This window comes from Cetorhinus maximus, chromosome 24, assembly GCF_964194155.1.
Source record: "Cetorhinus maximus chromosome 24, sCetMax3.hap1.1, whole genome shotgun sequence".
Classification (NCBI taxonomy): Eukaryota; Metazoa; Chordata; class Chondrichthyes; order Lamniformes; family Cetorhinidae; genus Cetorhinus; species Cetorhinus maximus.
The window spans coordinates 30,599,885-30,624,532 of NC_135902.1; the positions used below are offsets into that span (position 1 = coordinate 30,599,885).

Sequence of the window (24,648 nt, forward strand, 5' to 3'; positions counted from 1 at the left end):
CAGCTCTTGCCCATGTTTGAATCAAGGGTGTAATGAGGTCAGGAGCTGAGTGGCCCTAGTGGAACCCAAACTGGGCATCATTGAGCAGATTATTGCAAAGCAAGTGTTTGATAGCATTGCTGATGACCCCTTCCATTACTTTGCTGATGATGGAGAGTAGACCGATGGGGTGGTAATTGGCCAGGTTAGATTTGTCCTGCTTTTTGTGTACAGGACCTACCTGGGCAATTTTCCACAGCCTGGTAGATGCCAGTTTTGTAGCTGTACTGGAACAGCTTGGCTAGGGGCACAGCAAGTTCTGGAGCACAAGTCTTCAGTACTATTGCTGGAATGTTGTCAGGGCTCATAGCCTTTGCAGAGTGAATCGAATTGGCTGAAGACTGGCATCTGTGATGCTGGGGACCTCCAGAGGAGGCCGAGATGGATCATCCACTCGGCAACTTCTGGCTGAAGATTGTTGCAAATGCTTCTTTGGCACTGATGTGCTGGGCTCCTCCATCATTGAGGATGGAGATATTTGTGGAGCTGCCGCCTCCAGTGAGTTTTAATTGTCCACCATTCACAACTGGATGTGATGGGGTTTAGATCTGACCTGTTGGTTGTAGGATTGCTTAGCTCTGTCTATCACTTGCTGCTTGTGTTGTTTGGCATGCAAGTAGTCCTGTGTTATAGCTTCACCAAGTTGACGCCACATTTTTAGGTATGCCAGTGCTTCTCCTGGCATGCCCTCATGCACTCTTCATTGAACCAGGCTTGGTCCCCTCTTTGTGGTAAAGTGGGGCATGTGCCAGGCTATGAGGTTACAGCTTGTGTTCGAGTACAATGCTGCTGATGGCCCACAGCGCCCCATGGATGCCCAGTTTTGAGTTGCTAGGTATGTTTGAAATCTCCCATTTTAGCACTGTGGTAGTGCCACATAACATGCTGTAAGGTATCCTCAATGTGAAGGCAGAACTTCATCTCCACAAGGACTGTGTGCAGTGGTCACTTCTACCAATACTGTCATGGGCTAATGCATCTGTGGCAGGTAGGTTGGTGAGGATGAGGTAAAGTATGTTTTTCCTCCTTGTTGGTTCTCTCCACCTGCTGCAGACCCAGTCTAGCAGCTATGTCACTTAGGGCTCAGTCAGTAATGGTGCTACCAAGCCACTCATGGTGATGGACATTTGAAGTCCCCCACCCAGAGTACATTCTGCACCCTTGCCATCCTCAGTGCTTCCTCCAGGTGATGTTCATTATGGAGCACTGATTCATCAGCTGAGGGAGGGTGGTACGTGGCAATCAGCAAGAGCTTTCCTTGCCCATGTTTGACCTGATGCCATGAGATGTCATGGGGTTCAGAGCCTATGTTGAGGACTCCCAGGGCAACTCCCTCCTGATTGTATACCACTGTGCTGCCACCTCTGCTGAGTCTGTCTTGCTGGTGGGACAGGACATACCCAGGGTTGGTGATGGTGGTGTCTGGGACATTATCTGTAAAGTACGATTCAGTGAGGATGACTGTCAGGCTGTTGCTTGACTAGTCTGAGACAGCTCTCCCAATTTTGGCACTCGCCCCCAGATGTTAGTAAAGAAGGCTTTGCAGGGTCGACAGGGCTGTTGCTCCTGGCCCCTAGGCTGATGCCAGGTGGTCTGTTTGGTTTTGTTCCTTTTTTGCCTTTGTAGCAGTTTGTTACAACTGAGTAGCTTGCTAGGCCATTTCAGAAGGAGTTAAGTGTCAACCACATTTACTGGTGGGCCTGGAGTCATGTGTAAAGGGGACAGATTTCCTTCCCTTAAGGACATTAGTGAACCAGATGGGTTTTTACAACAATTGACAATGGTCATAGTTAGACTTTTAATTCAAATTCCACTGCATGCTGTGGTGGGATTTGAACTCTGGTCCCCAGAGCATTACCCTGGGTCTCTGGATTAGTAGTTCAGTAACAATACCACTGCCATTGCCTCCCCCTCGCGAGCCTGAGGCTTAAAGCCTTTCTGCAACCTCTTTTGAACAACTTCAAATTCACCTGTAAGAAATTGGATCTTTGGTTACAACAGTCTGTCTACATGACTTGCTGAACAGCCTTTTAGTTTGAAGAAATCCTGAGGTTAATCTGGGTTTGACCCCAGCCATCTGAATCTACCTGAACTTTCCAGAGTGGGGAACTCTCCCTGCAAACTGTTCACAATTGTTCGGTTTTAATTGTAGGAGTGCACTACTATCCTTAATTGTATTTTTCTTGGGAATGTGTCACGTAGCAATAGACCTTAATGGGATGAATGCGTGAATAAATAATACTCTAAATCCGTGGAAGCCTGCTGGTGACTTAAATTGACTGCATGTTAATGGTGGGTGTGGGGGAGGATTTTGGAACACCTGCCTTAGCAAAATTAAATTATGCTGATGATGGACAGAAGGGAATTAAGGACTTCAGGCTCTTGGCTCTTATGCATTTTGAGAGGAAGACTGAGGTGATGTGAACCAAAAGATACAATTTTAAAGGAGATGTGGAGTGTACATAAATGTTTGAACAAGTTCAGAAAGCTCTTTTCGCAGGTATGTGCATTCCTTGACTGGGGCGTAAGAGTTCAAAAGCAAGGGAGTTTGCTAAACCTTAGAAATTATTCATTTGGGTGAGCATCTGGGCCTGACGGTACAGAAGAGGCTTGCTAGAAGCCAGGGATGCATAACTTGGGAGAGATTGGAGAAACTGTTGGTTTTGCAGCAAAGTTGAGGGGAGACTTGATACAAATATCAAACCCAGAAAGGTCTGTAACCTGAGGACACCGGAGGTGCAATTTAGTGACTTGCTATGATCTGCAATGTACTGCAAGAACTAGCATCCATACTATGGGCTGAATGGCCTGTCATTCTGCAACCTTCTGAAATTGAACTTAATGGATATTTAACAATGGAACGTGCCGATAAATACCTAATCAAAAACACCTTGCTATAAGCAACTGGCTTTTTAGGACCAAATGCCCTTGAGATATCTTGCTTTTATTTGTGGAAAATCAGGTTTGTGCTTTACTGCTTGTGGGATGTCGTTTTTCTGAAAACTGGTGAAGAGGGAGGCATTCCTTGGCAAAAACAGAATTACCTGGAAAAACTCAGCAGGTCTTACAGCATCGGCGGAGAAGAAAAGAGTTGACGTTTCGAGTCCTCATGACCTCGGTCATGAGGACTCGAAACGTCAACTCTTTTCTTCTCTGCCGATGCTGCCAGACCTGAGTTTTTCCAGGTAATTCTGTTTTTGTTTTGGATTTCCAGCATCCGCAGTAGTTTTTTGTTTTTATAGGCATGTCTTGGGTCTGGTTGTCAAGTGTGTGCTGAAGATCACAGATTGAGGCTGTCTTTGTTTTCACAATGGTGGCAATTGTAAGGGCATGGGTAACTATTTTTTGTGTATAAAATGAGGCTGAGCGTCATGAAGTGGAAATATATTAGTCTGAGTCCAGGAGAAAAGATGGGGGCCAGTGTTTTTTTAATTTTTTGTTGAAGCATTGGAATGCATATGGGCCTGAATGAGGGGCAAGTGTCACAAATGATACCTATAGATGCTGTCCAGAATTGCTCAATTTTAAATCTGAAGAAAAAATTGAACTCATGGTGTAGCATGCCTGAAAACACTGATAAAAGCAAAAAACTGTGGATGCTGGAAATCCAAAACAAAAATAAAAATAGCTGGAAAAACTCCGCAGGTCTGACAGCATCTGCGGAGAGGAACACCGTTAACGTTTTGAGTCCGTATGACTCTTCAACAGAACTAAGGAAAAATAGAAGAGTCATACGGACTCGAAACGTTAACTGTATTCCTCTCCGCAGATGCTGACAGACCTGCCTAGTTTTTCCAGGTATTTTTATTTTTGTCCTGAAAACGCTATCTTGTTTGCAGTTTAATTTAATCTCCCCTCGGCAAGAAATATCTCAAACATAGTGTGAATGAAAAGTCCTCTCACTTTAGGCTAACCTTTTGAGCAACTGCTGCAACCGTGCACTTAAGCTCCCAGCACCTGGGGCTTGTTGGTCTGTCGGTGTGGCCCTGTGAGCACACTCCTGGACTGCACCAGGATACAGTTAATGCGTAGATCTACCTTTTTTGTGGATTTGTGATATCGTATCAGTCCTCTACAAGCCATTGAAGAGATTGTGCCTTGTTTGTCATGTAAAACATTTTTGTTTTTAAAAAAAAAAATCCAGGTCTGGTAAGTTTTTTTTTTTTCCCTTTACATATGTTGAAAGCATTCCAGAACGGATCATATTTGAATAGATGCATATGCCATTTATTTTCTCCTGGGACCCGTTGTTTTGGATATGCTAGCACTTCAACCCAGATGCATGTGGTGGGATTAAAAAATAAATGACACAGGTTTAGCAATTTAATTACAACAGCAAGCAAGATGTTGGTAATTTGATCAATTATTATGTTATGAAAATCTGTAGTAAAATCACCTGTGTAGCATCCAGGAAATTCGAATACCTTTAACTTTTATTAGTGCAGCTTTTTAGGAAACTCTTGGAATTTTTGGGAAAGATGGGTTGGTTTTGTTTCTATTTCTAGGACTTGTAATGCCCGTCTTCTGTATTTCTGTCCCCTCGTTCTCATCTTTTTGTCTTTCGTTTTAATGAATCCTGCCTCTTCCACCTCCAGATCCTTTTTGTCTCCCTTTTTTTTGGCTCTGCGTTTGCTTTGAAAATATGTTCATCAATATATTTAATTTATATAATTTAGTGTTCATCCAAATCTGAAAGGTGATCTTAATGCTCTTAGGAGATCCTGAGTGCTCCTAGCATTTTCTTTGTTATTTAGCTGAAGTCCATTTATAACTGTAATGGCAGGCTGAAGGACAGATGTAATTTTCAAATATTGGGCAGATCAATCTTAATTGTACTGCCCTCTATCTTGCCCATCCCCATTCTAACATGGTAATTCATGTGGAAACAGTGTGCCATTTTCACTCCCTCCCCCATCAATGATAATAAGAATTAGGAAAGAGTGGCATGGATTGAAATGTGCTGCATCTCTGTCTGGCTGATGGCCCGGCAAAGATCAGGAATGTGTTATGTAGGGATTTGCAAGCATGAACCTACATCCTGTAACCATAGGCAACTCTGGATTTACTAACAATGAAAGTGACCTTATTTCAAAAAGATCAAAACAAAATTCAAATAGTTCAGTCCTTTTGAAGATAAACTTCGTAAATCTTAATTACAGCTTGACTCATCCCACTTCATTTAATCACTATAAGCCAAAGCGAATGAACAAGACTATGGATTTTGTACACAAGCCTAATAGTAAAGTATGCAAAATGGATCAGATTAGATGTAGCAGTGTCTACAATTTAGACTTCTGAAAGAATGATGCAGATGGATGCTCTTTTATGTCCATTCCTTGTTCCAAATAATAACTCTGCAGTCATGAATTTGTCAGCCTGATGCCAAGCATATTAAAGGGTGCAATTTGTTTTTCCAGCCATAGATGCACTGTATTGTTAACTTTTTCTAGTTAAAGCTGTTCCTTGTGTTTGGAAACGTACAAAATTTGTTTCCTTTTTTAAATTGAGATGCTGCAGGGAGTTTTTTCCTATTCAAATTTTCACCCTTATCATCCTCCCCATGTTCTGTCTCCCCTCTTTTCCACCCCCTGCCCCTGCCCCACCTGCCCAAAAATCTTGAAGCCCAGAAGAAAAAACTGTCCAGATCAATGTTCTTAATTCCCAGTTTTTACTGTTAAATGCCTCCCAGAAGGAGTTAAATTTTTTGGTATATCATTTCCAGTTGCTCTGAACCATGATGGCTGTTGCCCCTATAAATGTTGCCGATCTTTATCCTCTACACAGCCAGAGGTATTGAGGCAAATAGTTCTATTCCCACTGCAGTGACTGAGATCTGTTAACTCTGTACTGACTGGTGATTTGAATATGGGCCTTTCATGGTATGCCTGAGTCAGCTTCTTCCTGCCCTAATTGTTAAACCGCATACTGCAGAGATCTGAAGTGGTGGCAAGTTGCTGTAATACAACTACATTTCTTAGTTGAGTAGTGTTTGCCTTTTCCTGTCAGCAGCTTTAACTGAACTTCACAAAGTAATGCTAAATGGCACTTGCAATATTTCCAGGACATGTTTTCAAGGAACAGATTTATTTGTGCTAGAATGTATTCTATGTATTGGGAATGTATTATAAAATGCCAATGGTATTTTTGTATGGTAAAGGGGGTGTGATTGGTGTAGTGGTATTGTTGCTAGACTAGTAATCCAGAGACCCAGAGTAATGCTCTGGGGACCTGGGTTCGAATTCCATAAAAATCTAGAATTAAAAGTCTGATGACCATGAAACCATTGTCAATTGTTGTAATAAAAAAAAACCCACCTGGTTCACTAATTCCCTTTTGGGGAAGGAAATCTGCTGTCCTTACCTGGTCTGGCCTTCATGTGACTCCAGATCCACAGGTTGATTCTTAAATGCCCTCTGAAATGGCCTGTCAAGCCACTCAGTTGTATCAAACTGCTACGAAGTCACAAAAGGAATAAAATCAGACAGACCACCTGGCATCGACCTAGGCACTAGAAATGACAACGGCAGTCTCTGCTCTGTCAGCCCTGCAAAGTCCTCCTTGCTAACATCTAGGGGCTAGTGCCAAAATTGGGAGAGCTGTCTCAGATTAGTCATGCAACAGCCTGATGTAATCATCCTCATGGAATCACATCTTACAATGTCCCATCACCAGCCCTGGGTATGCCACCATCAGGGCACACCCAGAAAAGGTGGCAGCACATTGGTGTACAGTTGGGAGCTGCCCTGGGAGTCCTGAGTGTTGACTCCAGACCCCATGAAGTCTCGTGGCATCAGGTCAAACATGGGCAACAAAGCCACTTGCTGATTACTACATACTACCCTTCATCAGCTGATGAATTATTGCTCCTCCATGTTGAGCACCACTTGGAGGAAGCACTGAGGATGGCAAGGGTGCAGAATATGCTCTTCAATGGGACTTCAATGCCAAGAGTGGCTTAGTAGCACCAACTACTGACTGAACTGGCAGTCCTAAATGACATAGCTGCTAGACTGAGTTAGCGGCAGGTGTTAAGGGAACCAACGAGGGCAAAACATACTTGAACTCATCCTTACCGACCTGCCTGCTGCAGATGCATTTGCGACAGTATTGGTAGGAGTGACCACCAAATAGGTGACTCTCTTCACATTGAGGATGCCCTTCATTGTGTTGTGTGGCATTACCACTCTGCTAAATGGGATAGATTTCGAACAGATCTAGCAACTCAGACTGGGCATCCATGAGGTGCTGTGGGCCATCAGCAGCAAAAACACTATCTGTAACCTCATGGCCTGGCATATCCCCAACTCTACCATTGCCATCAAGCCAGGGGATCAACCCTTCAATGAAAGAGTGCAGGCATGCCAGGAGCAGCACCAGGAAAATGCAGTGTCAGCCTGGTGAAGCCATAACACAGGACTAATTGCATGCCAAGCAGCAAATGAGAGCTAAGCGATCTCACAACCAACAAATCCAATCTGAGCTCTGCAGTCCTACCACATTTAGCTGTGAATGGTGGACAATTAAACAAACAACTCTCTGGAGGAGGTGGCTCCATAAATATCCCCATCTTCAATGATGGAGGAGCCCAGCACATCAGTGCAAAAGATAAGGCTAAAGCATTTGCTACAATCTTCAGCCAGGAGTGCCGAGTGGATGATCCATCTCGGCCTCCTCCGCAGTCCCCAGCATCACAGATGCCAGTCTTCAGCCAATTCGATTCAGTCAACGTGATATCAAGAAATAAGCTGAAGGCACTGGATACTGTAAAGGCTATAGGCCCTGACAATATTCCAGCAATAGCACTGAGACTTATGCTGCAGAACTTGCCATGCCCCTAGCCAAGTTGTTCCAGTACAGCTACAAAACTGGCACCTACCTGGTTATGTGGAAAATTGCCCAGGTATGCCCTGTACACAGGACAAATCCAACCTAGCCAATTACCACCCCATCAGTCTACTCTCAGTCATCAAAGTAATGGAAGGGGTCATCGACAGTGGTATCCAGTGGCACTTGCTTATCATAACCTGCTCAATGACACTCAGTTTGGGTTCCACCAGGGCCACTCCGCTCCTGACCTCATTACAGCCTTGGTTCAAACATGGACAAAAGCGCTGAACTCCTGAGGTGAGTGAGAGTGCCTGCCCTTGACATCAAGGCTGCATTTGACAGTGTGGCATCAAGGAGCTCTAGCAGAACCGGAGTCAATGGGAATCGGGAGCAAAATTCTGGTTGGGGTCATACCTAGCACAAAGGAAGATTGTTATGGTTGTGGGTCAGTCATCTCGGCTCCAGGACATTACCCCGAGGAACTCCTGCAGTGGTGTCCTAGGCCCAACCATCTTCAATCGTTTCATCAATGAACTTAAGGTCAGAAGTGGAGATGTTCACTGGTGCTGAACGGAACATTCATGATGACTCAGATACTGAAGCAGTCCATGTCCAAATGCAGCAAGACCTGGATAATATCCAGGCTTGGGCTGATGAGTGGCAATTAACATTTGTGCCACTCAAGTGCCAAGCAATGACCATCTCTAGCAAGAGAACAGTCATCTGCCTGATTTTTCAATGGCATTACCATCACTGAATCCCCCACTATCAATACCCTGGGGGCTACCATTGACCAGAAACTGAACTGGCATAGCCGCAGGTCAGAGGCTAGGAATCATGTGACTAGTAACTCACCACCTGACTCCACAAAGTCTGTCCACCATCTACAAGGCACAAGTCAGGAGTGTGATGGAATACTCCCCACTTGCCTGGATGAGTGCAGCTCCCACAACACTCAGGAAGCTTGACACCATCCAGGACTGAGCAGCCCACTTGATTGGCACCCCATCCACAAACACTCACTTCGTCCTCCACCGATGCACAGTAGCAGCAGTGTGTACCATCTACAAAATGCACTGCAGGAATTCACCAAGGCTCCTTTTGACAGCATCTTCCAAACCTACAACCCCTACCATCTAGAAGGACAAGGGCAGCAGATAGATGGGAGCACCACCTGGACGTTCCCCTCCAAGTCACTTACCATCCTGATTTGGAAATATACCTCTGTTCCTTCACTGTCATTGGGTCAAAAATCCTAGAACTCTCTCTATAACAGCACTGGGTATACCTACAACACATGGACTGCAGCACTTCAAGAAGGCAGCTTGCCACCACCTCAAGGACAACTGGCCCAGCCAGCAAAGCCCACATCCTATAAATAAAAAAAGCACAATTGCTGAACTGTAATTCTAATCTCCACCTACTGTAACATCTCTAGTCTATGACCCTGTATACATTTTTGAATGCTCAGTAAATTGCTGTAATGGACACCATGCTTGACTCCTGCAGAATCCTGAATTTTTTTTACATTTTTACTCCGTCATGCAGAAAAAGATTTTGAGGTTGGGAGATGTTGAAAGAGCTGGATAAATTTCCTGGGGCAGTGAACAAACCAAATACGTGGATAAAAACAAAAAGCTATTTATAAGTAATTAATACTCATTTTGCCAATTCCACAATATAATGAAGGACCATGAAGGCTCGAAATGTTAACTGATTTCTTCTCCGCCGATGCTGCCAGACTTGCTGAGTTTTTCCAGGTAATTCTGTTTTTGAAACCAAATACGTGTCCTGACGAGCTAGTTTTCTGACAACATTGTAATTGCTTTTCATAATATTGGGAAAGAAAATGGAGGGGATTGAATTGGCAAAGCATATAGGGAATCACCAAAGACTACATTTTCCTCTGGATTCCTCCTCTAGAATATCTGTGACCAATACAGCTTCGGCTCTACACTGTAGCCGGTTTCCCAGAGGGAGTATGCATAAGTGGATCTGGGTGTCTGGCTTCAAAGCTAATCAAATTGGTGCAACTGAGTTTGAATCATGATGCTGAACATTGGAAGCATTCCTGAGATGGGTTTGAAGGGTGGAGTTGCTGTTCAACAGACAGTTGAAAATTGACTTATCTCACCCATTCAGCTGGTGGTATAAGTATCTGGTTTGTGCTTATTGACTTTGCCCTGAGTGCTGCTCAGGTTGAGTTCTAAGCATGGGGAAATGTAGTCACATCCTACTACACAATGTAATGTTAAGGCTTTTTGCAAATCTGTTCTTTAATGAAGCAAACATTTTAGCCTACGCAACTCCCAAGTTTGCTTTCTAGTCTTCAACTATCACAATGAAAAACGTAGGAGAAGATGGTGGCTTGCACTTGTGCAGAACACTCCACGTGGCATAATACATTATTCTCAGGCACGGAACAATACTGATTACTGTAACTCCCCTGTTATGGGGAATTATTTTAAAGCCAACTATATTTCAATGACCATGTGAAATTTTTTCTTCTATGCCTAACGTAATTAGTGACAATGTCAATGTTACCAGTATTTCAGTGAAGTGACATTTTGTAGCACTCTTCACTTAAGAGAATGGTAATTAGGTATACAAATAGTCATTTGGCAGTAAAGAACTTTGTGGGGGGAAAAAAAAACATTTAGTCAAAGCTTTTCATCTCTCACTCACGGCAATCGCAAGAATACCAATGTCAGGGGAAGCAATAACTTTATACGGTTGGTATCTTGCGATTTTAAAAAAAAAAATTATTTTTTTTTGTCCTGATGAGTTGAAGACTAAACTTCAAAATGTCTTTTTTTCAGCAATACTCAAGAATGGTCCATTTTATGTTGTCAGTAACCATGTGCTGCTGCTTTAAATACTGTCTGGGAAAGATTTGAAGCCTTCTCAATGGTGAAATACCCCCATTTGTCATCTTGGACTCCTTTTGGCTGTGGTTGGTATCTTTCAATTGTGTTCTGGTCTTGATGTGATGTCATCTTTTACAGTTACTTTTGGGAGGGAGTCAGCAGTTCAAACTATGCGACATAAACCGAAGTTTGGAATGAAGATGCTGAGTGCCAGCTTGCCGACACTTCCTCCTACCTCCCCCTGGACCATGACACCACCACTGAACATCAAGCCATTGTTTCCAGGACTTTCACTGACCTTATCTCCTCTGGAGATCTTCCCTCCACAGCTTCCAACCTCATAGCCTCCCAACCTCGTACGGCCTGCTTCTACCTCCTACCCAAAATCCACAAACAGGACTGTCCTGGCAGACCGATCATGTCAGCCTGTTCCTGCCCCACAGAACTCATATTTCTTGCGATCTTGACTCCATTTCTCTCTCCCCTTGCCCAGTCTCTTCCCACTGACATCCACGAGTCCTCTGACGTCCTACATCATATCAACAATTTCCAGTTCCCTGGCCCCAACCACTTCCTCTTAACCATGGACGTCCAATCCCTCTACACCTCCATCCCCCACTGGGATGGTCTGAGGGCTCTCTGCTTCTTCCTGGAACAGAGGCCTGAACAATCCCCATCCACCACCACACTCCTCCATCTGGCTGCACTTGTTCTCTCTGAACAATTTCTCAAACTCATCTCACTTCCTCCAAATAAGAGGTGTGGCTATGGGTACCCACATGGGCCCCAGTTAAGCCTGTCTCTTTATGGGGTATGTGGAACATTCCTTGTTCCAGTCCTACTTGGGGGGGCCCCCTCCCACAACTTTCTCCGGTACATCGATGATTACTTCGGTGCTGCTTCATGCTCTCGTCTGGACCTGGAAAAATTTATTAATTTTGCTTCCAATTTCCACCGCTCCATCTTCACATAGTCCATCACTGACATTTCCCTTCCTTGACCTCTGTCTCAAGTTCTGATGATAGACTGTCCACCAATATTCATTACAAGCCCACCAACTCCCACAGCTACCTCAACTACAGCTCCACACACCCCGCTTCCTGTAAGGACTTCATCCCATATTCTCAGTTCCTTTGCTTCGGTAATATCTGTTCTGATGCCACTTTCCAAAACAGTTCTTCTGACATGTCTTCCTTAACCGAGGTTTTCCATGTACGTGGTTGACAGGGCCCTCAGCTTTGTCCGGCCCAACTCCTGCGCATCCGCCCTCACACCTTATCCCCCCCCCCCTCTTCCAGAATCATGATAGGGTCCCCCTTGTTCTCACTTATCACCCCACCAGACTCTGCATTCAAAGTTGAATAATAATTTATATGTTTTAATTTTTCCCACCTAGTTCTATTTTTAAATTTTATTTCCATCCATTGTTTTATCTCCAACTTTTAGCCTCTGCCATTTCCACAAACTCCAGCATGATGCCACCACCAAACACATCTTCCCTTCACCACACTGTCAGCATTCTATAGGTACAGTTCCCTCTGGGACACCCTGGTCCACTCCTCCATCACACCAAGCACCTCAACCCCCTCCCACGGCACCTTCCCATGCCACCGCAGAGGGTACAACACCTGCCCCTTTACTTCCCCCCCCTCCTCACCGCCCAAAGGCCCAAACACTCCTTACAAGCAGACCTGGCAGACCGATCATGTCAGCCTGTTCCAGAACTTCACTTGCACTTCCCTCAATTTAGCCTGCTGCATTCGCCGCTCCCAATGCAGTCTCCTCTACGTTGGAGAGACCAAACGCAGACTGGGTGACCACTTTGCGGAACACCTCTAGTCTGTCCGCTGGCATGACCCAGACCTCCCTGTCCCCTGTCACTTGCCATTTCAACACACCACCCTGCTCTCATGCCCACATGTCTTTGGCCTGCTGCAATGTTCCAGTGAAGCTCAATGCAAACTGGAGGAACAGCACCTCATCTTCCGATTTGGCACTTTTACAGCCTTCCAGACTTAACATAGAGTTCAATTTCAGATCGTGAACTCTCTCCTCCATCCCCACCCCTTTTTCCAATCCCACTTTTTTCTAATAATTTATATATTTTAATTTTTCCCACCTAGTTCTATTTTTAAATTTTATTTCCATCCATTGTTTTATCTCCAACTTTTAGCCTATTTCGATCCCTTCCACCTACCCCATCCCCACTAGGGCCACCTGTCACTTGCTCATCTTGCTTTCTACACTTAAATCTCACCGTTAGCACATCCTTTAGCTAATATCACCACCGTCAGCATCCCTTTGCCCTTTTTGTCTATGACATCTTTGGCAATCTCTTCTTTGCCTCCAACTACCCTATGTGTGCTTGTGTTTTTTCTCCAAAGCTTGAAGGGAAAATCATTCCTAACCCAAATTAGCTGCAATTTAAAGAACTTCCATCCTTAGGATGGGCTCGCAAAAAGGCCAACCAGACAAAAATATAGATTTAAGGTGGTGGCTCATGAAATTTGTTCTCCAAATGCAATATTTCCATGTAGCTTGTGTGGTGAACATAGAAAACAGGAGCAGAAGTGGGCCATTCAGATCCTCAAGCCTGCTTCACCATTCTAAGATCATGGCTGATCTGTTTATTTCAAATTCCACATTCCCATCTGCCCCCATAACCTTTGATTCCCTTGACTAACAAGAATCTATCTACCACTGCCTTAAAAATATTGTGACACTGCCTCTGGAGGCAGTGTTCCAAAGTCTCTCAACCCTTGATGCTGTCTCCTCTCCTAGAAGGGTGCCCCCAATTCTGAACTCCCCTACAAGTGGAAACATCCTTTCCACATGTCTTCAATCAAGTCACCCCTCACTCTTTTTTAAACTCCAGTGAAAACAAGCACAACCTATCCTAAAGATAACCTTGTTCGGGTATCAATTTAGTAAACCTCCTTTGAACCTCCAATGCATTTACACCTTTTAAGACCAAAACTGCACACTATGTTTGAGATGTGGTCTCCAGTGCCCTGTATAATTGAAGCTTTTATGTTCAATTCCTCTCAATAAAGGATTGAATTCCATTAGCTGCCTTGATTCACTTGCTGTACCTGCATATTAACTTTGACTCATGCATGAGAGCACCTAGATTCCTCTGCAACTCTGAATTCTGCAGTCGTTCTGTTTTAAGTAATACTTTAATTCCTGCCAACATAATCGCGTTTTCCCGCATTGTACTCCATCTGCCAGATTTTTGCCCACTCTGTCTGCATACTCCTAATGTCTTCAACATTACTTTCCTACCCATCTTTGCGTCTCCTGCAAATTTAGCCACCATGCCTTTACTCCCCTCATCTAAGTCATTGATGTAAATTGTAAAAAGTTAAGGCCCCAGCCCAGATCCCTGTGGGACTCCTAGTCACGTCCTGCCAAAGACCCATTTACGCACACTGTTCTCTGCCATCCAGCCAATCTTCTATCCAGGCCCCCCCATGCCATGAGCTCTTATTTTCCACAATCTTTTGTGGCACCTTATCCAGTGCCTTCTGGAAACCCCTAAGTACAGTATGTCTACAGGCTCCCCTCTATCCACTGCTAGAATGCTGATAAAAAAATTTTGCTAAACATGATTTTACAAAAGGGAAATCATGCTGACACTTCCTGATTACCTTGAACTTTATGTGCCCAGCTTTAACCTCTTTTTAATCGATTCGAACACCTTCCCCACGACAGACATCAAGCTAACCGGCCTATAGTTTCCTGTTTTCTGCCTCCCTCCCCTTCTTGAGAGGTTATATTTGCTACTGTCCAGACTGATGGAATCTTTCCTGAATCTAGGGAATTTTGGAAAATTAACAGCAACGCATCTATTATCTCATTAGCCATTTCTTTCAAAATGTTAGGGTGAAGTCCATCTGGACCTGGAGACTTGTCAGCCGACAGCTCATCAGTTTGCTCTGTAGTGCTTCCCTAGTGATTGTAATTTCACCAAGTGCCTGATGAATTTGGTATTGTATTGTATTATGTGTAACTTGAGCACAGCTAATTCTATATAATGGTGTACCCTACAGTGTAGAAATGCATCTTGGCTTGAGCATTTGCAAATACTTTTTTAAAAGTAGAGGTTTGTGCCAACTTTCTATAGGATTGCACTACTGTCTTTAATGGATCATATATTATATAGGTCAGCCTATATTGTACCTCCAAATCTGTCCTGCCCTCTACCTGTCTTGTTTCCTCTCCTGCCTCCTACACCAGCCTTTGTTTCTTAATATGACTCTCTAGAACTCTTTGCAGCATTTGCACACTCCTTTCATTGCAATTATCTGACTTGCAATGGTTTGGATAATGCACTAAACCAAAGTCCATCTGTTCAAGTAGATGCAAAAGATCCCATGGTACTTTGGAAAAGAGAATCCTTCCTTCTGGTGTCTGTTTAACAACTTTTCCACAACCATTGGGTTAGAAATTGGACTTGTTGGGAATTGTGTGCACTGAATATTTTCACAATTTTTTTTGACTTTCATTGGGCTTTCCCTTTGATTTCTGACAGACAATCAGCAACAACAACAGGCTTTAGTCCGTTCCAATGAAGGGTCTCCTGTAAATTGTGAACCTTTCCTTCTCTTTCAGAAGCTTGCTGACCAGTTTTCCATTTCAGGCATTTTTGGTTTTCATTTCAAACCTTTGCATTTTTCCCTCCCAAGATTAAGTGTGATTTGCACATCTATTTAAGTGAACATAAAGAAAATCTTGGCTTTTTAAAACATTTTAAATATACGGGACCTATTTCGTTGATCGTTGCCTCTGGAAGGTGATTGTACAAAAGAACCAGTAAAACTGCCATTTGCTGAGTGTGCTTTTGAATGTTAAAAAGACAACTTGCCATGTTAATGGGTGTGAAGGAATTTGATTGGATCATGATCCATATGTATGTCCTTGGCCTACAACACTGCAAATTTTGATAATTTAGTGTTAACTGTTGCCTAGTTGGTTGTATATTTAGCCCCAGTGTCAGCTTGAAAAATCTGCAAGTACTGTGTGAGGAGACACAAGTAACTTAATTTAAATAGCCTAGTTTAACAAGAAGGAAAGTTAGACATTGAAGGCTACAATCTAAGGTTTGCAGGGCCCACTGCTGTGAAACGAGCCAAGTGTGTCACTGTTCAGTCAGATACCCCATCAAGCTAGTGTTCTTTGACCGCAGTCACCTACAGGAAGTCCAGAGGGTTGGCAGGAGGACATGTTGACACTAGGAACCCAGATGGCTTAGAGAACCATGCAGCCCCTCTGAATCCCCTGAAGCAAGGGACATGAACATCAAGGGGGTTGTTCTTTCTCAAAGATGGGAGAGGAACAGAGAAATGTTGCCATTCCAGAAAAGCATGCAGAATATGCTCCAGTTGTGGGTCGTTGTTGAGGAAATCTCCCAAGAGGTGAAGAGCCACAGGTCTCAGTCTTTGCTGCAGAGGCATCCAAGATCATTCTCTGGTCCCGAGATCCACGCTGGAGCAGGATGAGACATGCTTCTGTTTCTTCCAAAAAGGCATACAGAGAACTCTGGTCAGCCTGAAGGAAGAAGACAGCTTCATAATGTCAGCACAGCCTGACATACCAAGGATCAGCAAACTTATTTTATGCCAGGTTGTATGACATGAATCCCACAAACTGAACAATCTTCCTTTCCTGCCTCATCTTGGACCAGGTGAAGGCCTTTTGGCAGAAAATATCTTCTACATGATGGATGTGCTCTGAAACTGGATGTGGTGATGAAATATGCAGTTGGATCCAATTGCTCTACTCCAATCTGTAGTGCAGTTTGTCAACAGGTGGGAATCAGAAGGTTTCTGATCAAATTTGGAGTCTGGCAGGGCTCTGTCTCCCCTTTTTGTGTTGGACCTTTTGCCAAGTCCCTCAAGAAGGATGTGGGCAGGAGGAGTGACATCCAGGCAGATGAGGTACTTTGGTCAAAGTCTCACCATACATGGACAGTGTCCCTCTACTTCTTGGACCTGTGACTCATGAATGGCTGTCCTTGGCAGGTCCAGGAGCAACCTCAGGACCTCTGACCTGCCCTTACTCTTAGCACCAGGTGAGCAAAATCAGGAGTCCAGGACTAAAATTTAGTGTCACCTTTTTTAAACTTTGAAGTGGGGACTACTGCTGACACCACACTACATTTTAAAAAAAAAAAATCTATGCTGTTGATATCCTGTTTAGTTTTTCATGTAGGAAAATGTCAACTTTATAAGCCACAAGGAAGCATTAAGCCAAAAGTCTGCTCAAGGGTTCCCTTTGAGAGTAGGGGGCGGGGGGCAGCAAGATTCAAGGAGGGAATTGTGGAGCTTGGACACAAGACAACCAAAGGCCTGGCTGCCTATGGTGGAACAATGAAAATTGTGAAGAGTGCAGAGATTGTGGGGGGTTATGGCTGGAGCTAGGAGTGGCGGGGCCATGGAGTAATTGGAACACCAGGAGTAGCGTATTAAAATACACTTCGCTGGAGTGGATGTAGGTTGGTGAACAGGGGAGTGATTTAGGGTGCGGGCAATAAAGTTTTTGTGAAGGATGCAAGGTGTAGGCTGGCCAGATGACCATTTGAAATAGTTTACTTTCAACAGAAATTAGTGTGGGAAATTGTCTTATGGCGTTGGGTGTTCTATCCGAGCCTTGTCTGAGCTAATATCCCAACCATCAGTTAATACATTAATAATACTCGAAACAAAAGTGGGAAAATTGAGACATCCTTCACCATCTTCTGGTTAAGGTGATGCCAGGAGCTTGTATATCATGGAGGCTGGTCTGAGTTGAGCTGTCACCGGCTCCAAGCATCTGTTCTCTGCTTGGCACTGTCCGTCTGTCAGCCCACCCATCTCCATCTCAGAATTGTTAGTGTAGAAGGAGGCTTTTTGGCCCACTGTTTGCACTGGCTCTGAGTATTTTAACTTAGTGTCAATCTCCTGTCTTTTCCCTGTAACCCTGCATATTAGATAATTATTTAATTTAGAAACAATGCCCTCTTGAATGCCTCGATTGAACCTGCCTCCACCACCACAATTCCAGGTAGTCCATTCCAAACCCCAACTACTTGCTGTGTGGAAAAAGTATTCTCTCCTTGCTTTTGCAAAACACTTTAAAACTGTGCTGTTGAGTGCTGTGCTGAGTTCTGTTGAGGGGTCATGAGGACTCGAAACGTCAACTCTTTTCTTCTCCGCCAATGCTGCTGGACCTGCTGAGTTTTTCCAGGTAATTCTGTTTTTGTTTTAAAACTGTGCCCTTTGATTCTTGATCAGTTTGAGTGGGAACAGCTTCTCCCTATCTACTCTGTTCAGACCCCTCATGATTTTGAAAACTTCTATCAAGTCTCCTCTTAGCCTTCTCCCCTCCAAGGAAAACAGTCCCAACCCCTCCAATCTATCTTCATAGCTGAAGTGTCTGATCCCTGGAACCATTCTTGTAGACCTCTTCTGTGCACTCTCTCTCCAATGCATTCACATCCTTCCTATAGTGTGGTACCCAGAACTTACACAATACTCCAGCTGAGGTCTAACCAGTGTCTTTATGTAAGTTCTTCATAACCTCCCTGCTCATGAACTCTATGCACCTATTAATGAAACCTAGAATACTGGTATGCTGTAGAAACAGCTCTCTACCTGTCCTGCCACCTTTAATGACTTATGTACACAACACCCAGGTCTCTCTGCTCCTGTGCGCCTTTTAGAATAGTATATTTTTTTATATACTGTCTCTCCATGTTCTTTGTGTCAAACATCTCTGCATCAAACTTTATCTGCCCTCTCCAATGTGCCAAATGTCCTTTTGTAGTAAGTGTGGCACTTCATAAAACACTTTTTTGGAGGTCCATATACACCAACAGCTTTGCTCTCATCAACCATCTGTGTTCTCTTTAAAAAAAAAACACTCCAAATTAGTTAGATGCAATTTTCCTTTAAGAAATCCATGCTGACTCTTCTGAATCAATCCACATTTTCTATGTGACTATTAAACTATTATTCAGGATAGAATTGACTTCGGTGGTAGGGAAACTTCTAGAAGCAGACTGGTCTGTAACTGCAGGGCAGATCTTTACACCCTTTTTCAAAAAAAGAGGTTGTAATGTTTGCAATTCTCCAGTCCTCTGGCAACTCTTATCAATCCAGGGAATATTGAAAGATTCAGTGCCTCTGCAATTTCCACTCACTTTCCCTTCAATATTCTTTGACGCATCTCATCCGGCCCTGGTATCTTATCCAACACCACCTCAAGTTTAAACCCTTCTAGTGACTGAGTTTCCTCTTCTGTCACCATGGGCTGGGCAGCATCTATCTCATGGGTAAAGATAGATGCAAAATATTCATTTAACACCTCAGACATGCCTCTGTGTAAATCCCCTTTTTGGTCCCTAATTGGCCCTACTCCTCTTGCCACCCTTTTTACTATTGATGTGCTTATAGAATACTTTGGGATTTCCTTTAATGTTAGCTGCCAGTCTTTTTTCATAATCCCTCTTTGCTTTTTCACATCCCTTCTGAACCCCTGGATTCCACTTGGTTCTCAATTGTATTTGCTGCCTGACAGCTGTTGTACGTACTTTTTTTTCTTTAACTTAATTTCTATCTCCTTTGTCATCCAGGGAGTTCTGGATCTGTTTGTCCTACCCTTCCCTTTTGAGGGAACATACCTTGACTGTGCCTAAACCATCTCCTTTTTGAAGGTAGCCCATTGTTCAGCTACTGTTTTTCCTGCCAACCTTTGGTTCCAGTCTATCTGGCTTAGCTATGTTTGTGCCCCATTGAAGCCTGCTCTCTCAGTTGATTGGTCAATCCAGACTAAGTCAATTTTCTGCCATCATCCTAAACCTTATGATGTCCTCAGTCTGCGTTTAGAGTTGAAACTGTAGCCTCTTCTATTGAGTAATATTATAAGTCAATTCCTTTTTTTTTTCTCCATTTAATGATTAAATATTTTAACATTTTATGACCACAGGTAAAAATTGAATCCCCTAACTTTTTAACAACTACAGGTCTGGCTGTAGCAGAGTTTTTTGAATTTAGCAAGGATGTGCTTTGCCAATTCAGCAGGAGTCCCTCTGTGTACGCTTTCGGATTATTGTAATGGAAACTGTAACCCTCATTCATATCTCCCTCTTCCTTGGGCTGCGCACACTGCAGAATGAGGGTAGACTTTGTTTATTTTCTTCGTGATCTGTATAGAAAAATAAAAATCCTATATGGTTTACTGTCCTTTGACTGGTCTCTGCAAGTGATTCAATGTTGTGGTTGTTTTGTTCAGTTATCTTCCTGGGTGTAGCTGTACAGAGCGGATTTCCACATTTTTATCCCCAAAAGATCTTGGTTTGCAGTAGAATTTCTCTTCAGGGTGGTTTCTCTGCAATATCTGTGCACAATACTTCTAAGAGATGGCCCTTTGCAGCTATTCATTATATCCTTCTGATCTCCGTTCTCGGTAAACAGCTCTTATATTAAAAAAACAACCTTTTCTGGCTGTATGTTCCAGAAGAATTTGATTACCATATCTGCTGTAGCCAGTGTTGTAGAACTGGTAATTACATTTTGATTTCTCATTTCAAATCTTTGAAGAGTAATAGTATAAAATTCAACAGGAGATGGGTGTTTTTCACACTCCTTGGGGTGGGATTGGTGGTGAGTGTTCCCTTTTATGTTCTACTTTTATTAATTATGCTGGCTGGCAGGCAGCCTCTCCATTATCTTAATGGGATTACAGTTTATTAAAATTCAGCCAGGGGTGCAAAGGCATTAGAAATTATATCGTTTCCTTAAAATCATCTTAACACTGGCTTTTTTTGGTGTGCATTTTTACATGTTGGAAAATAACCCTTCAAACTAAGGATAGTTTGGTTACTAACGTACTGCTGTTTGTTTTTTTGAAGCCTCAGTGGCATTTTAAAAATTTGAAACATCTTGCAGAAAGAATGCAGTAAAAGAATGCCACTTTTTTTTGGTGTGAAAGGTTGTTTGAGAACATTTTAAACATACCCCAGGTGATATTCTGAAATCTTGGGCAGTGGGGTTCATAGGACAGATGGAAAACTTTATGTCCAAAGGCCTACATGTAGTTAGGAATGTCAGATGGCTGTGGTTAAGCTCTTTGCCACTGTTGAAGCTTGATGCTTTTTTAATAATCTGTGGGCCGCAACTTGCCTTGACTTTTGGGGTGTTATCCTGAGCTGCACTTTTCAATTGCACAAGTAAACTGTATGCTAACTTACTACAAAGGGAATAGAATGTAAGTGTGAAGAAGCCTTATTGCAATTATATAGGGCCTTGGTGAGGCTGCAGCTTGAGTGGTGTACTATTTGGGACTCTTTATCACTTAGAAGATAAACTTGCCCGGCAGGAAGTTCATGCAGTGAAGGTTCACTCTATTGATAGCTGACATGAGGGGATTGTGCCAAGAGGAGAGATTAAGTAAACCAAAGTATATGCCCTGGAGTTCAGCAGAAATGAGGATCTCATTTGAACATAAGTGAAGGGCATTGGTAGGCTAGATGCTGAGAGAATACACTCTTGGCTGGGAGTCTAGAATTACCTCAGCCTTGCAATAAAGGGTCAGCCATTTCGAACTGATGAGAAATTTCTCCATTCAGGGTTGTAGATTTTTGGCATTATCTACCTTAACAGCTTTGGATGCATGTTCGACAGAGATTTTTGAATATTAAGGAATAGTGCAGGAATGTTGAGCCTTTTTCTTTTTTTCTTTTGAATTTCTCCCCAACTTGGCTTGAGTAGAAATCCTCCCAAAGCATCAATATCAAATGATTTAGTATACGTATTGAAAAATGTTGGGAGGTAACGGTTTCTTTCTAATTCCATTGCTTGGGTTGTATTCCTATAAGTTACCAGCTTTCACTCTTAAATAATAAATTAACTGAATATTAACAGCTGTACTGAATTTTGCTTCCAAAGTGTAATTCAACACTAACCTAGTCTGCCCTCCTAGCGATTAGAAACCACCTCCTAAGTGACAACAGCAAGTAACCCAGAACAGATGACTGGAAACTTCAACTAGTCACTGTCCTTGAGGTAGACTTGTCCTTGAATTTAAGAGGCTGGATCTTGCAAATAAGGGTTTGTGATAACAGTTAAATTCTGCATAAGGCTTGGGGCTATGCACTAAATGAACTGTAGTCCCAAACCAAAAACTTATTACGTGGGAGAAATTTATGGCAGTCTAACATTTTGGAGGTTGGATTTCTTGAGGCAGCATTTGGTTTGAAACAATTTATTCAATAAACTTATTGCGCTGTTGAAATGGAATTTTTCACATGCATTCATCAATTAATTTAAATGGCTGACTACTTTCTACATCCTTGTTTTGATCTATTTAAATGTAAAATGGTTGCTTTTTCAGTTTAGTGATATTCTAGCTCTGAGGATAATTAACACAATTTATGGTTTGAGTGCAGACAAAATCAAGTCATGAATAAACTGTGACTACTTGTATTGCTCCTGCTTGGTGTAACTCCCATCAATGGCATTTTCTCAACCATGCAAATTTTTTTTAAAAGCTACAATTTTAAACTAAATGTCAGCAGAGTTTTAATTAATATAGCTAACTATTCTAACTTAAATTTCCCTTTTTTTTAAAATCAGGAAGAAGATGAAGCAGAGATTGGAAGTACTAAATCCCTTCCTGATGAAGGCACTGGTAAGTTATTGCATAATGTTTGTTTTTTTCTTCAAATCCCCTCCATTTAAATGCATCTTGTGTTTTTTAAAGTGGGCGAAAGGATCACCTTGAGTGTTCATATGGCCAATGCAGAGTAAGGCTATGTTCTCGACTGATTTTGCAAAGCATGCAATACCATTCTGCAATTTAAGTAGATGGAGCCATGATGAGCACCGCCTTTGAAAAGACCAAATTTTTGAGTTGCTTTGGATTCCATGTTGAAATGCAGGTCACCTAGAAGATTGCATGTGGAGGATATGTTTTAATGAGGGCTTTAAAATGTCATCAAATGGAAGGATACTGAAAATTTAAAATTCTGGTCTTGTGTGAATCATGCACTCATTTGGGTGCAAATACTATTTAGTACACAATGAAGGGTCATTCTGAGATGGTGCTTTTTTGTTCATCTTTGGGCTAGTGTGTGGCAACGTTTATTGCCCATCACTAGATTCAGTCAAGGTTTCAGCTATTGATTTGCTTCATGCCCATCCCTGCTCATAAGGAATTATATGTAAAAGCCAGATGCACAGTTGCCATGGACATGGTCTGTTTTGTGCTTTTGTAATCTTGTATTTTGAGGAAATCTTTGGGAATCTCAATTACCATCTACGTGCTTTAATTTTAAAATTGTGTACTCTTTTTGTAGTCTTGATTTAGTTTGTTCTTTTTAGGACATGCTAAGGTGATTCTCCTAGGAGCTTGTCCATTGTGTGTATGATGCTGATATCTGTGGGAGCTGTCTGATCACTCTTCAAAATCCCTTAAATGTGTTCACTGATTGCATTACCTCATTTGTTAGTGGACACATTCTTGGGTGGATCTTAACCTCTGGTATTCCAAAAAGCAGATGCTCAAATTGATATTAATGGCCAGAACAACCTTATACAGAAAGCAAAAATCTTAATCAAAGATGTGCCTTCACAATGATGACCAGGTTGTGTTACTTGACTACTTTAGCAGTTGGTATGATTGCTAAGTTGGTTCCAAGCTTTTCCTTTTCTGTATGTTTCCCTTTCCATCCCTTTTCCCAGGGATTGTATAACTGGGTGTAATAAGTTAGTGTATGTAGCTGCCTCTCATCTGGCTATGGCTTCCTTCTGTGCTGGAAAATCTAACATCTGGATGGGGCAAACATAATAGATAGATGGCCTTTCCTTCTGTTGCTGTAAAGCTGTGCTTTATTTAACATCTTTTGTAGCTGTGTCCCAAGGTGACTCTTAGGAGTCGTGTTGGACAAAATGACCAGAACAACCTTTAGAGGTGGAGTTGCATAATGAGCCATTAGGGCAGGTAACCAGTATGATTTAATTTTTAGCAATTGTATTTTGAAGTTGAATGGGGGAAATAAATTCCAGAGCTTAAACTAGCCAGCTCAAGGCAAGGCCCCTAATAGTGCAAGCACAAGTGGTGAGAGAAAGGGACTTGTGCAAGTAAGAGTATGGGCAGCAGAATGAACATTGGAATGTTAGTCTGGAGGGTAGCAAGCAAGTTGAGGATTTCAGCAGTGAGGCAGGAGGGACCTCAACTATGATCTACATTAATGACCTAGATGAAGGGACCAACCCTATTGTAGCCAAATTTGCTGACAATATAAAAGCAAGCTGTGAGGAGAATACAAGGAGTATGCAAAGGGTTTAGATAGCTTACGTGAGTGGACAAAAATTTGGCAGGAGTATAATGTGGGAGAAGTAGGTTGTCAACTTTAGAATAGAAAAGCCAAATATTAGTTAGAGACTGCAGAATGCTGCAGAACCTGGGTGTCCTTGTACCTGCATGCTGATTTTTGATTCATCTACAGCTAGTAATTAAGACAAACGGAATGTTGCCCTTTATTGCAAGGTGGATGGACGATAAAAGTAGGCAAATATTGCTACAACTGTACAGAGCATTGTTGAGATCACACCTAGAGTACTGAGTGCCGTTTTGGTCACCTTGAGAAGGTACAAAATTTCATTAGAAGCACCTCAAGATTCAGTTGGTTGATTCTTGGGATAGAGGGCTTTCTTATGAGGAAAGGTTGAGCAGGTTGGGCCTATACTCATGGGAGTTTAGAAGAATGGTGACCTTATTGAAACAATATCTGAGGCAGCTTGACAGGGTAGATGCTGAGGATGCTTCCCCTGGTTGGGGAATCTAGAACCAGGGGGCACAGTTTACAAATGAGGGGTCTCCCATTTAAGATTGATTAGGAAAAATTTGCTGTTGGTGTTGGGAATTCTCTCTC

The 24,648-nt window shown here is 42.7% G+C and overlaps 1 protein-coding gene across 4 annotated transcripts in view; it reads left to right on the forward strand.

Moving 5' to 3' along the window:
- The window catches only part of LOC144699743 (uncharacterized), a 124,277-nt gene that overhangs the window by 49,354 nt on the left and 50,275 nt on the right, over positions 1-24,648 (forward strand). For all 4 annotated transcript variants that reach the window (XM_078570934.1, XM_078570936.1, XM_078570937.1 and 1 more), the window contains exon 2: positions 22,349-22,403. In XM_078570934.1, the coding sequence (XP_078427060.1) occupies positions 22,349-22,403 (55 nt within the window). The remainder of the gene's footprint in view (positions 1-22,348; positions 22,404-24,648) is intronic.